Genomic DNA, 13,329 nt, shown 5'->3' on the forward strand with positions numbered 1-13,329 from the left:
CAAGCTGTACAAGAATGAGCCACCCCTACTACTCAAACCCAAGTGAGAGCCTTTTTAGGGCTCACTGTTTATAATAGGAACTTCATAGAGCACTATGGGTCCATAGCTTCTCCCTTGAATGTGGTGGTCTCACCCAAATTCCCCAAAAAGGTCAGGTGGAATGAGGAGTGCACTAAGGCATTTGAAGGACTTAAGAAAGCCCTTTATCAAGCTCCAGTTTTAAGAGCTCCTGGCTATAGCCAAACCTTCATTGTGCAAACTGATGCTTCCAATACAGGTGTTGGTGCAGTTCTGAGTCAGCTGGATGAGAAAGGCAGGGAACACACAATCTACTTCATCAGTAGGAAACTGACGGAACCTGAGACAAGGTGGGCAACCATAAACCGTGAGTGGTTTGCCATTGTGTGGTCTCTGAAGAAGTTTAGACCATACTTGTATGGATCTACTTTTGTGATTCAGACTGACCACCAACCCTTGAGATGGTTAATGCAGATGAAGGGGGAACATCCTAAATTGTTAAGATGGTCAATCAGCCTACAGGGGCTTGATTTTACCATTGAACACAGGTCAATGTGTAATCACCAAAATGCTGATGGTCTCTCCAGAATGTATGACTGACTGGAGAAAGGAGATTAATCTAGGGGTGGATTCAATCCTCCTGTCCCTTAGTCTGGGGGGTGGAGGGGATGAGTGTTAGGAAGAATTCTCACAAATGTGCTAATTCCCTTCACCTTAGAGACCCCCAGCAACTTTGCTGGATTTTGAGGACTTTATTTCTTTACCTGGAGAGCGTGTGACCCTTTTTCCCACTCTCTCATGTGTTTTGAAATGTGTTTTACTCTTGTTTCATTTGGTTATGGCGTTTTAGACCACTCCATAGGCATCATCTTTTCATTTGTCACACAGCACATTCAGTGCAGTGGCACAGGGAAGCCTTTCAGGCTTTCCCATGGTTTAAATACCTTCTCTGGGATAAACTACTGTTTCCCAGAGAAAGTAAATTGAAATTGACTTTGCTAGTCTTTTCAAATTCCTAGACCCAGCACACACCATCTTAAAATGGTGCTACCTAGTACCCCCTATGTCTAGATACTCATGTAGCAGTCAAATGCTACCCTTTCCTCTCAATGGCTGGTGGCAGTGGTTTTACAACGAACTACCATGATTTTTCCCACCCACAAACACAAGTAATGTTAAATCGCGGGAGCCATGTTTTTCTAGATGGCGCCTGAGCTCCGTTTGTTTAAACCGGTCCCAGTCTTCTTTTTTCGCCATTTCTTTTTGGAAAGGTCCTTATAGAGTTTCTCTGCACGCCAAACCAGGTTTGGTCACTTTGTTCCATCGCCTTTGGTGGGCTTCAGGACTGAAGACCGCCTCTGGTGCCAGAGTGTCTGGGGTGGCAGGAAGTGAAGGAGGTGCCCAAAACCCTCTGTGCTTAGTCTCCTAGGAGACGCAAATGCACTCTGGCATGATTGGCTGACGGCCCGGCAAGGACAGCCACCCTGCTGTGTGAGTGACGGCTAGGGTGGAATGATTGGGAGAGAACTGAATAAAAGGCAAGTCTCTTGGCTTGAAAGGCAGAGTCGACCACCGGAATGAAAGAACCAAAGACGAGCTTGAAGAGGACGGCTGCTGCAACTCCTGGACCGTTGGTTTGCCCGGTGAGGCCCTGCTGCAGGTCCGAATCGCGAAGTTCACCTACATAGAGAAGCCCCACAAGGACGACTACTCACTTTGAGTTGGTGGGACCAATCTACTTGGCACAAAGCCACCTGGATACCATTCTCGGAGCTGGTTGTATTTTCCACAGAGTGCTGCAGGAAAACCGAATAACCAGGGAGAGGGACACCAGTTTGTGTGCTTGACTACAGCTACCGGAATTGATTTGCCATTTGCCAGCTTTTTGACCAGTCCCAGTGCAGTGCCGGACTCCCCCCGACGTCCTCCCTCTTTTCCCTACGACTGAGGCTCAGGAACAGCGAGATCCGCAGGAACTGCCAGGAACAGAAGTCTTCAGCTGCATCTTTTTCTTCATTTTAAGGTACTGTGAAATAAGACTGATGAGAATACTTGCCTCTCGCAGTGAAAGTGCTTGAAACTTTGCCAACTTGCAGGCCTAGTCAGCTTGTGACCCAACCTATGAATCTTTCTTTTACAAACTACTTCTGAGAACTTTGGCAAAGACTTTTCCGTTTAACTTCCAGAACTGCTTTATCCTATACAAGACTTTAGCCCATCGACTTTGGCCTAAACTATTGCATTGAATTGACTCCTCTGGTTAACTCAAAGTATGTGCACTGTCTAAGAATAACTGTAATCTTCTATTAATCTATGCCTTTTTGCTCCTCCTTTAAAGTAGTTTAAATGCCTCAGAAACATAGTGTAAAGTACTGAAGTATATTTGTGCGATATATAGATTGCCTCCTTCTAGTGAATGTTTTATAACTGACTGAAATAAATTAAGTTTTACTAAGAAACCTTGAGTGTAAGAGTTTATTTGAATAATTGTGATTGTAGACCTCTGTGTAACATCATTACAGCTCACGTTCCCCTCTTGAGATAAGCCTGGCTGGTCAGCAACGCTACCAAAACTGTGTAGTTCAGACTCATACCAAAGGTTGGGTTGCTTACACCTGTAGTCCTAGTTGTGTGTAGTGGTCACCTAGTGTACTGTATACAAACTTCTGTGTAGCTGTAGGTTGTTTTCTGTGATGGGGAGGCCTCTCATCCAGTGCACCCAGTCCCACTGCTAGAATCCTGCTAGTGCGTCTTCTGCGAAGCACCTGTGCCCTCTTCTAACCGTAGAAGTAAAGTACTCGCCTGTTTTCCCAGTTTTCCTAGGGAACTCTGACTTTTGCTGCTAAAGACCCTATTCTGACACTGCCTGTTGGTTTGTTGGTTACTAGTCCTAGTGACCCCCCCCCCCCCCCTTTTCTGCCACTGAGAACACTCATGCTCCAAGAATAAGGAAAAGAGTTTTAAGGGATTGGGACTTTTGCCCAGAAAAGAAAATACGTTTTTAAAAGTTACTTGAAAAGAGTTGGTTGGTAACTGTAATTCTAATAGTGAACAGTTACAAAAGTTCGTACTTACCTTGAATGTGTGATGCACTATTCTTCAGTATGGTTAACACCTTTTCTTCCTTAGAAACTGTTTTGCCATTTTAATAGAAAGTAGATGTGAATGTATTTTACTCTCCTGTGATTAGGTTGTGCCTCTTCCCAAAAGTAAAGTGTTGGTTTCACCAGATTAGTCCTTAGAGGATAATTGTAGGAGTGTCCCCCAACTGGGTCTTGCTTCCCCTGACTTGCTGCTAACCTGTCCTGAATAAGTCTGCATTAGGTTGTTGCCTACCTAGAATAACTGAATCATTCAGTAAAGTGTAACCTTGGGTTTTACTTTCCCTGTGCTATCTAACCTAGAGTCTGTGGTTCTAACTGTCCCTGATAAGGCATACTTCAGTTATCCTTATAGCTGGGAAAGATCCAACCTGAACTGCTTGTGAGATATAACACGTTTGTGGGTTTAACTTACCTTGAGTTAGCTGTCTGCCACCCCAAAAATAAGTTAGAAGAGTTACTGCTTATCTCATCTGTGCTTCACTGATCTCAAAAGCACCTGTAATTGAATATTACATGCTTGGGTTTTACTCACCTAGTATAACTGTTATCAAAAAAGTAGTTAAAGGTTTTTACTGCGCCTGGAATAAGTGTTCCACTATTCACAAAACTTATATTGTCCAGTTTACTGATTAAGTGTTTTGTACTGAGAGTCCTTGTACAACTGGTAGGGTCTTCTGCCCTTGCATTACTGAATGTAATTGTGAAAGTAACCATTGCTTTTTACTCTTCACCAATAGGTGTGACCTATACTGAATGTGTATGAAAAGGTTTTGACTTCCCTAGAACCACTGTTGGGCATTTCAAATAAGGTGTATACTTGGGTCTGCGTACCTTAAAGTATAGCGTTGTTTTTTATAATTGTAATTTCCTATGTGTTAGTGCTTACTTACCCCTATATTTATCTGGGTCTACCTGTATTTAAATAAATCATTTATTTTGACAATACAAAGAGTTTCAGTGTTTCTTTGGACCATTTATATTACAAATTCATGTGTACTAATTCTACAGCCCCCTCTCCCTCCTAAGATAAGCCTGGCTGCTCTGTCTACGCTACTATGTACTAGGGTGGTACAGCCTTATACTAAGAGTGGAGTATTGTACTGCCTCAGTTGAATGGTTTTACGAAGCCCTTAGTTGGACTTCAGAAAAACTGTCCTGACCTCAAGAAACCTTGAGTACAAGTGTTCATTTGAATAACTGTCACTGTGATACACTGCGTTACAACCTTACAGCTCACATTGACCCCTCTTGAGATGAGCCTTGCTGCTCAGCCAGACTACCAACGCCGTCGGACGGAGTCCAGTTGCAAAGGACCCTTTCGGCCTTGGAAGGCCCACTGGGCCTAGGCTCATACAGTAGGTTAATAATAATAATTTGGCATTTATATAGCACTACGAGCCCTCAGGTATCTGAGCGCTGCTTATTATTATCCATGGTGTGTGGTGCTCATTTATTGACCTCGGAAGGATGAAAGGCTGAGTTTGGCCCCGCCTGGATTCGAACCTGCGTTAGCAGGCTCTACACAGATGTCAAAGCGAGCGCTCTACTCGCTGTGCCACTTGACCGGCTATAGGTTGAGTGGGGGGTGGTCATTGACCATGCATTTTCCCACCTTTCCCTTTATCGCCTGGCTGCCCTTCCCAGACATGGATAAGACACCCTTTAAATTCTGCCCCACATGTTCTAGAAGATTTCCGTGGATCCACGAGGGCACTGTCGAGCTTGTTAGCTCTTTAAACCTAAGACCCTTAAAGATCGCAGAACTAAACGCTGGGCCCATCACGCCATGGACGTGGAGGGAGCCTCCAGTGACGGCAGCGTTGCTGTCTTTTCGGACGGCGAGGGCGACTAGGACTATCCACATTTCAAAGTGCAAGCCCCCGACCCTAGTAGACAGGCTGGCGGCCATGTTGTGGGGACGACACCCGGCGGCAAGAGTACTTCCTCTTTCCACATTAAACACACACCCTGCGGCGATGTGTAGATTTGGCGTCTACGGGGAGATCAGTAGATTCCATGTCCTCTGGGCACTCGAAATCCTTATCGCCCCATAAGACAGGTTCTACGTGATTTCGCCAACCTATTTTTGGTTGTGGTACTTTTCATCGCCGACCCTTTCATTGCCAACATTTAATTTTTTTTTTTGTTTATGGGGGGCTGCGCCCCCCCCAAACCCCCGCTTACTTAAATAATCATACCCCAACCTGCACAAACACCCCCCCCCCCTAAACAAAATTTTTAAAATAAAAATGTTGGCGATGAAAGGGTCGGCGATGAAAAGTACCACCCCCCTCGCCAGAGGAAGACATCAAAGGAAGAACTCATCCTGGTAGAAGTCAACACGCACTGCTCCTCAAGGACACCATCGAGCCTGCTCCGTCCAATGAGATAAACAAGGGTATTTATTCAACATACTTACTTGTGCCAAAAAAATCTAACCATGCACCCAGTATTAGACTTACGCCCTGCAAACACTTATGTTATACCACAAAAGTTCTGCATTACAACGCTACAAGAGGTAATTCCCCTGCTAAAACGGGGATTACATGGCAACATTCGATATGAAGGATGCCTATTTTCATAATTCAATGCTCCCAGCACACATAAAACTCTTGTGGTTCAAAGTAGCAAACCAGCACTGCCAATTCAAGGTGCTACCCTTCAGAATAGCTTCAGCTCCAAGGGTATTCACCAAGGTACTGGCGGTGGGGGCAGCGCACCTGCGCAGGGATGCAATCCCAATTTACCCCTACCTGGACAACTGGCTGATCACTGGAAAAAAAAACCTTCTTTGCAAACAAAGCATGCAAAGAACCATTAATGTTCTTTCAATTGGGCTTGTCGATAAACGAGAAAAGTCAATTCTTGTACCAAGCACAACAAAACACTTCCTAGGAGCTGTATTAGATACAAGAATAGGCTTAGCCTTTCCATCAATGGAAAGAGTGCAGAACGTGCTTTGGAAAATACCCCAGTATATATAGTCCCACATGCACGTCTGTGCATGCAACCTATGCAGGGGTGGTTGGTGAAACAGTGGTCTCAGGCAAGTGGTCATTGGGACGATCTAGTGGTCGTTTCGCCAGCACTAGTTCAAAACCTACGCTGGTGGTCGAGAGAAAATCTGTTAAAGGGAAAACCCTTCCATGTTCCGGAAGCACAAGCGATTGTCACAACAGACTCATCACTCTCCTGGTGGGGGGCTCATTACCATCACCACACAGCACATGGTCTGTGGGCTTGCATCACAGCACAGAACCATATCAACTTGCTGGAACTACTAGCAGTATTCAAAGAACTTCAAGCATTCGAAGCGCAACTGACAAACCAGTCGGTTCAAATTCTAACGGACAGCACAACTGCAATGTTCTACATCCACAAACAGGGGGGCGCACACTCTCCAAGCCTGTCCAAATGTGCGCAGACAATTTGGAAATGGGCATTCGGATGGGGGATATCCCTATCCTACCAACACGTTCCAGGGGTACTCCACACTCTAGCAGACTCTCTGAGCAGAGATCTCCTGCCAGAGCAACACGAGTGGCAACTAGACTCAAACGTCGTAGGCCACATCTTCTCACGGTGGGGTTAGCCCACACTACACTTGTTTGCTACAGGAGAAAACGAGCAATGCCCAGACTTCACATCCATGTTCCCTCTGCCAGACTCCAAGGGGAACGCCCTATGGATGAACTGGTCAGGGAAATTTGCTTACGCTTTTCTCACAACTCCATTAATGAGCAGAATAGTGAACAAGATGAACAGAACGCTCATCCTAGTTGCTCCCATGTGGGCAAGACAACTGTGGTATCCACATCTGCGCAAACTAGCGATGTGCGATCCCATCAAACTCCTGTGCCAAAACAACCTGTTAACCCAACACGGGGGAACAACAGTGCACCCACACACTCCATGAACTTGGCAGCATGGCTCCTGAAGTCATAGAGTTCGGACACCTTAATCTACCACAGCGGTGTATGGATATCCTCAAGGAGGCACGAAAACCAAACACTAGACAGTTATTTTGACAAGTGGAGGAGATATGTAATTTGATGCCAGTCAAAACAAATAAGCCCCACAGAATGTACTCCTTCACACATTCTAAATGATATGCTCCACTTGTTAGATTCAGGGTTAGTATCCAACTCTAAAAATGTCCACCAGGTAGCTTTATCAGCTTATACCACCTTTCAAAGTAAAGTATCGTGGTGGAAAATTGCAGTCATTAAGGCATTCATGTAGGGAGTAAAAAGACTCCACCCTCCTATTTCAAACCCACCGCCAGGATGGGATCTCAATGTAGTACTAGCAAAGCTCATGGGGGCGGGGTTCCATTAGAGCCTTTGCATAAGTCAAGTCTTAAACACCTGACATACAATCCTGTTAGGCAAGATTGTATGCAGTACCCTTTGGGTGAACTACAACAACTCTGACCTCCTGGCAATAGGAACCCAACCTTTGGTATAATTCAGTACTACACAGGTTGGTAGCGTGATTGAGCAGCCAGACTTATCTCAAGGGGGGGTCAATGTGAGCTTTAGGAGAGTTAACAGATTCACTCTGACAAGTATTCAAATAAACTCTTACACACAAGGTTTCTTGAATAAACAATTATTAATGTATTGATCAGTCAATTAGAGTAAGCCTTCTTCAGAAGAAATCAATATAACTGTAACACTCAAATATACTTCACACAATACACTTTTAATATCTCTAAATCAGTGAGTACCCTTTTGGGATGGCCCACGGACGCAACCTACACCCTCAGGTGACTTCAATAGCTGGGGTGCTGGGGACATTAATATATCACTGTTGTATTTAGAATCATTTAGGAGTCAGTCAAAGGAAAAGGTTATTAGAACATACCAGATACCACAATATTCTTAAGCATGCAAATACTTTCAGATCCCCCAATAAGAGGCATTCAGTGGAACAGGCAAAGCCAAAGTCAATGGGCAAAAGTATGAGCTGCAGCACTTCTTTGTAGGTAAGTAGAAAAGTCTTTGCACAATGTTTCAGAAGTCTTTGAAGAAAAAGAAGAATCAATGTATGGGGTTCAAGCTGTTAGGCTTGTGAGTAGTAGAAGATGCAAGCAACTCTACGGCAAGAGGTAAATTCTCTCAGACTTTTACAGTACCTTTGTATTGAAGAAAAAGTGTAGCAGATGACTTCTGTTTCTAAACATCTCTGCAGATCTCACTGTTCCCGGGCCTCCGTCGTGGGGACAAGAGGTAGACTTTCTGGGGACTCCTGCATTGCAATGGGACGGTCACTGCTCAGAACCGGCAATCTTCAAACAAGTGGCTGTTCAGTGTTTCAGCTCCTCGCGTCTACCGCAAATAGCAACACCACAGTTCCTGGCTGTCGAGATGGCTTTCCCTGCTTCTAGGGTCCTGCACTCTTTTGGGTTCTCAGGCTCAGTCATTCCTGCATCCTGAGAGTCCTGGAGGATCTTCCTGGAGCTCTTGGCCAGCTTAAAAGCAACGCACACAATCTGGTGTTCCTCTCCCAGCAGCAACTCTGTGGAAATTCAACCAGCTCTGAGAGGATGTCCAGGTGGCTTACTTTGGAGTTGATTGGTCCCACAAACTGAACTAGAGAAGTCATCCTTGCAGGGGCTTCTCTGTCGATATGAATTTGGAGTTTCAGCACAGCAGCAGGGCTCCACCGGGCAAACCAATGGTCCAGGAGTTGCATGAGGCGTCCTCTTCAAGTTCTTCTTTGGTTCCTTCGTCCAGTGGTCGACTCTGCCTTCCAAGCCAAAAGCCTCACCTTTTATTCAGTTCTCTCCCATTCATTCCAGCCTAGCTGTCAGTCACCCAGCAGGGTGGCTGTCCTTGCCGGACTGTCAGCCGGCCAATCCCTACAGAGTGCATTTGGGTCTCCTAGGAGACTAAGCACAGGGGGTTTCGGGCACCTCCCTCACTTCCTGCGCACCCCAGACACCCTGGAGCCAGAGGCGGGCTTCACTTGTGAATCCTGCCAAAGGCAAAGCGAACAAAGGGACCAAACCTGATTTTGCGCGTAGAGTAAATCTCAAGAATGACCTTTCCACAAAGAAATGACGAAAAAAGACTGGAATCATTTTGACAGAAATTGCATGGGTGTTTTACCGTGGCTGCGAACGTAGCCCGCGGTAAAATCACATAATGGTAGTAAAGCGTAAACCACTGCCACCAGCCATTCATCGAGGAAGGGGTAACATTAAACTGTTACATGAGAAGCTAGACAAAGGGGATACTAGATAACCCCTCCAGCACCCTATTATAAGATGGTGTGTGCTGGGTCTAGAAAGTTACATATGTATGTAAGTAAAGTCATTTTCACTTTACTGCTCTGGGAAACAGTAGTCTAGTACAAAATCACATTTAAAATACACGAGCGAGTGGGGAAAAAGGGTCTCACACTCTCCAGGTTACAAAAATCAAGTCCTCAAAATCCAGCAAAGTTGCTGGGGGTATCTAAGGTAGAGGGAATTGGCACATTTCTGAGACTTCTCCCTTACACTTTCATAAGAAGAGTTAGTGAATTGCAAGCATTGTTAGTGCAGCACCCTTTTTTTTTTATCCATAGAGTAAAATTGTTTTTACGTATTCATCCAATGTCCCCCCCCTCCCTAAATTTCCAAATTGCACGTGAACCAATCTATTGAGCTTCTGGCTTTCTTTCAGAATCTAACTAGCACAGCTGAGGTAAAACTCCACACACTGGCTGTGAAGAGGGCGGTCCTTTACTACGTAAACAAAACAAGACCAGGCCGCTTAGAAAAACAGGTCAACTGTTTGTCTTCGTAGCACCAGGCAGAGAAGGAGACCGCATTTCCAAGAATGCCATCTCCAGATGGATAGTCGGATGTATACAATTGTGCTATTCATTATCAGACAAAACGCTGCCTGTTGCACCAAGAGCTCACGCCAGACGGAGCACAGGAGCTAATCTGGCAAATGTCCCCTTCAGCATTTGCAAAGCAGCTACATGGAGCTCAGCACTACTGCCTTGACACCCACTCCAAAGCAGATACACAGGTGGGACAAGCGGTTCTAAAACATCTATTTGCTGTTGCTCTTTCTCATAGCCCACCACCTTCTCCTAACACTACTCTGTAATCTATGCATAGCATGTCATCTAAGCAGATTCCACAAGCCTCAGAAGGGATACATTACTCACCATAATCACATTTCTGATGCTTGTATCTGCTTAGATTCCCATGCGCCCACCCTTCCTCCCCTGAGAGAAGGTGCATAGATGTTATGAGCTTCGTTATCTATCTTCTTGGATACACCTGTACTCGCGCTACACTTCATGCAACCTCATGTCAGAACAAAACAATCTGAGGGGTCTCGACGCATTAAGGACCATGGGTACAGTGGACGTCGCACTAGGCATAGTATTACTGGGACGCCCTGTCGATGTCCCTTTTCGAGTTTCAAAAACAACTGTAATACTCTGCAGCTTCCACTAGAAATGGCCCTATGCATAGCATGTGAATCTAAGCAGTACAAGCATCAGAAATATGGTTACGGGGAGTAATGTATCCCATATATCTGCTGGTTCAACCCAAATCCCTGAATGGAACATGAAATTAGATTGGTGCAGCTGTAAAATAAGTAAATTAATACAGAGTCAGCTTGTAGGTTTTAACTTCACAATTCTGCCATAAACGGTGTCTCTGAGCGCATGTAGTGGTGTTGGGTGGCAGGTGGGTAGGGTCCTGACAGGCTGTTTGTAACAAAATATTGTGATTCGATGTAAGAGATATTCACGCTACACCCTTCTATCCTTAGGTATTAATAATTTACAGGACGTGTGGGACACAAGTGAAGGAGAGTGTAACGTTATGCTGGAATCTCGATTTGAGAAGATGTACGAGAAGATTGACTTGACGTTGCTCAACAGACTTTTGCGTCTCATTGTCGATCACAACATTGCTGACTACATGACAGCAAAAAACAATGTGGTTATAAACTACAAGGTATGTCTTGCACTGCAGTCTCGCTCTTATTTTTGGTGCGAGAAGGAAGCTTGTGGCTCTGTATGTGCAAATGTTTTTTCTGGGTTTAGTAGGGGTCTGCTTCTGCATTCTGGTGGGTTGTGAGTATTGTGGTGAGATCATTGTGCTTCCTTATAGTGGTTGTAATGGGGAGCCATTGCGCATTTGATGCAGTTGCAGAGGGGGAAGTCCACAAGCATTTGGTTGAAAGATAATTGCTGTCTCTTTAGAGGTGCATGGGTTTAAAATGGAGACTTTGAAATGATGAACATGACCTTTTACATAATCCATGTTTGTGGCTTTGAAGCGTTGTAGCAGTTAATCTGTTGGAAAACGTGTTTTGTTTTCCTGAGTGGCTGGCTACTGCACATCCTAGTGCAAGGGCCTTTGAAATCTTTCCCCCTAAAGGCAGTCTGGGGCTGGGGATAGTTACCTCGGGGATCAACCCCAGGGGTCTAGCAGAGGGACAGAGGTGTTTGTGTTGTCGTTGGTCCTATGTTTATTTTATCTAATGTATGTTGATAGAGCATGTAGGAATTGCTGTGAATTGGACCACGAAGCGGTGCTGACCATTTTTTTTTTGGATGGACTATTCTTATAAGAGAATGATCTTAGTAGCAGAACATCCTACAGTCGAGACTTGGTGATGCATTCTGATGTCTCCTATATTTTGTGCTCGAGTGGCTGAGTTCTCAGGGATTTGTGTTAATGCTGTAATTTAATCTTGCAGGATATGAACCACACCAACTCGTACGGGATTATCCGGGGTCTGCAATTTGCCTCTTTCATTGTGCAGTATTATGGGCTAGTGATGGACCTGCTGGTGCTTGGCCTACACAGAGCTAGTGAAATGGCGGGCCCGCCACAGATGCCAAATGACTTCTTGAGCTTTCAGGATATCGCCACAGAGGTGGCCCACCCCATCCGTTTGTACTGTCGGTACATAGACCGTATCCACATCTTCTTCAGGTATGAACCCTTGGACACTTATTGAACCCATCCCTTGCAGTCTCCACCAGAACTCATTTATACCTTCCCTTCGACACTACAGTAACAGTATCACCATGTTTCATTATGGCTCCTTGTCATCCCTTTTTCATGCTGCCCTTCCACCTTCTGCCTCCTCATGCCCTCCCCTTGCGCTTGGACATCTGACGCCGCTCCTCCTCATCTATGCTGTTGGTACATTGATGGACCCACAACTTGTAAATTCAAAAGCACCCTTTTATCCATCCTGGGCACACCTGTGGCATCATCCGCCTTTCCTCCCTTGTTTTATCTTTACAGCTCAGAGAATGGATTTAAATGTTAAAGTACTACTTTGTATCCTTCTTGTGCACCTCCATCCTTTGTTTGTACTGCTAATACATCAATCACCTCTACAGCTCAAACTAGTATTCCTCCCCTAATGTTTCTCTTTTCACTGATATCCTACCTGTTAGGATAGTTTTCTTAGTCTACCAACAGGTGAGACGCTATGAAACAATCCCTTGGTATACGGGCACCAACTCTTAGTATAAGTCTGTACTACCTAAAGGTTTGGTAGAATGGCAGAGCAGCCAGGCTTATTTTAGGAGGAGGATGTGAGCTGTTAAGTACAATGAACTGAGTAAATACATAGGCCCAAAGAAACTCGCACTCGTAGAGTAAAATAGATATTTACTTTATATACACAAGCCAGAGTTATATGTAAGTCAATAGAAAACCTCAGCAATACAATACACAGTTCAATGGTAAGTAAAATCACTTATTGTCACTCAGAAAATGTTCTGCTCTAGTAATGAGGGTTATTTAGCAATGGCAATTCAATGCTTCCATAGACTTATAATACTAGCAATATGCCACAAGGCTTTAGCAGTCGATCCCTAACTAGTTGAGTTCTTCAGAGTCAATTGGGAGGGAATTGCAGATAAGAGCAGCATATAAGGTCAAGTGATACTTTGATTATTAGTCAGAATGCTTTTGTTGGTCAAAAATGTATCGGGGACCTTGGAAAGGGCGCCCATAGGCGCACAAGCATTAGGCTTGTGCGAACGGTATGGGTGAACACCCAAACACTGGAATCAGCACTCCAGAAACAAAATGGCTTGAGGTAAGTACTACCCTGAGCCCCACAGTACCGGAGGAGTGATGCGGAAGATGCAGCTGGATTCATTTACGGTGCAGAATCGGTGGATGCAATCTCCTGTTCCTTGGTCATGGTGATGAAAGGAGGGA

General features: G+C 44.9%; 1 protein-coding gene across 1 annotated transcript in view; it reads left to right on the plus strand.

Annotated features, from left to right (window-relative positions):
- The window catches only part of PRPF8 (pre-mRNA processing factor 8), a 497,675-nt gene that overhangs the window by 214,168 nt on the left and 270,178 nt on the right, over positions 1 to 13,329 (plus strand). Inside the window, exons 20-21 of the mRNA XM_069615406.1 lie at positions 10,907 to 11,094; positions 11,843 to 12,081. Coding sequence (XP_069471507.1) covers positions 10,907 to 11,094; positions 11,843 to 12,081 — 427 coding nt within the window. The remainder of the gene's footprint in view (positions 1 to 10,906; positions 11,095 to 11,842; positions 12,082 to 13,329) is intronic.

Source organism: Ambystoma mexicanum, chromosome 9 (genome assembly GCF_040938575.1).
Source record: "Ambystoma mexicanum isolate Mex_15411 chromosome 9, UKY_AmexF1_1, whole genome shotgun sequence".
In the NCBI taxonomy this organism is placed as follows: Eukaryota; Metazoa; Chordata; class Amphibia; order Caudata; family Ambystomatidae; genus Ambystoma; species Ambystoma mexicanum.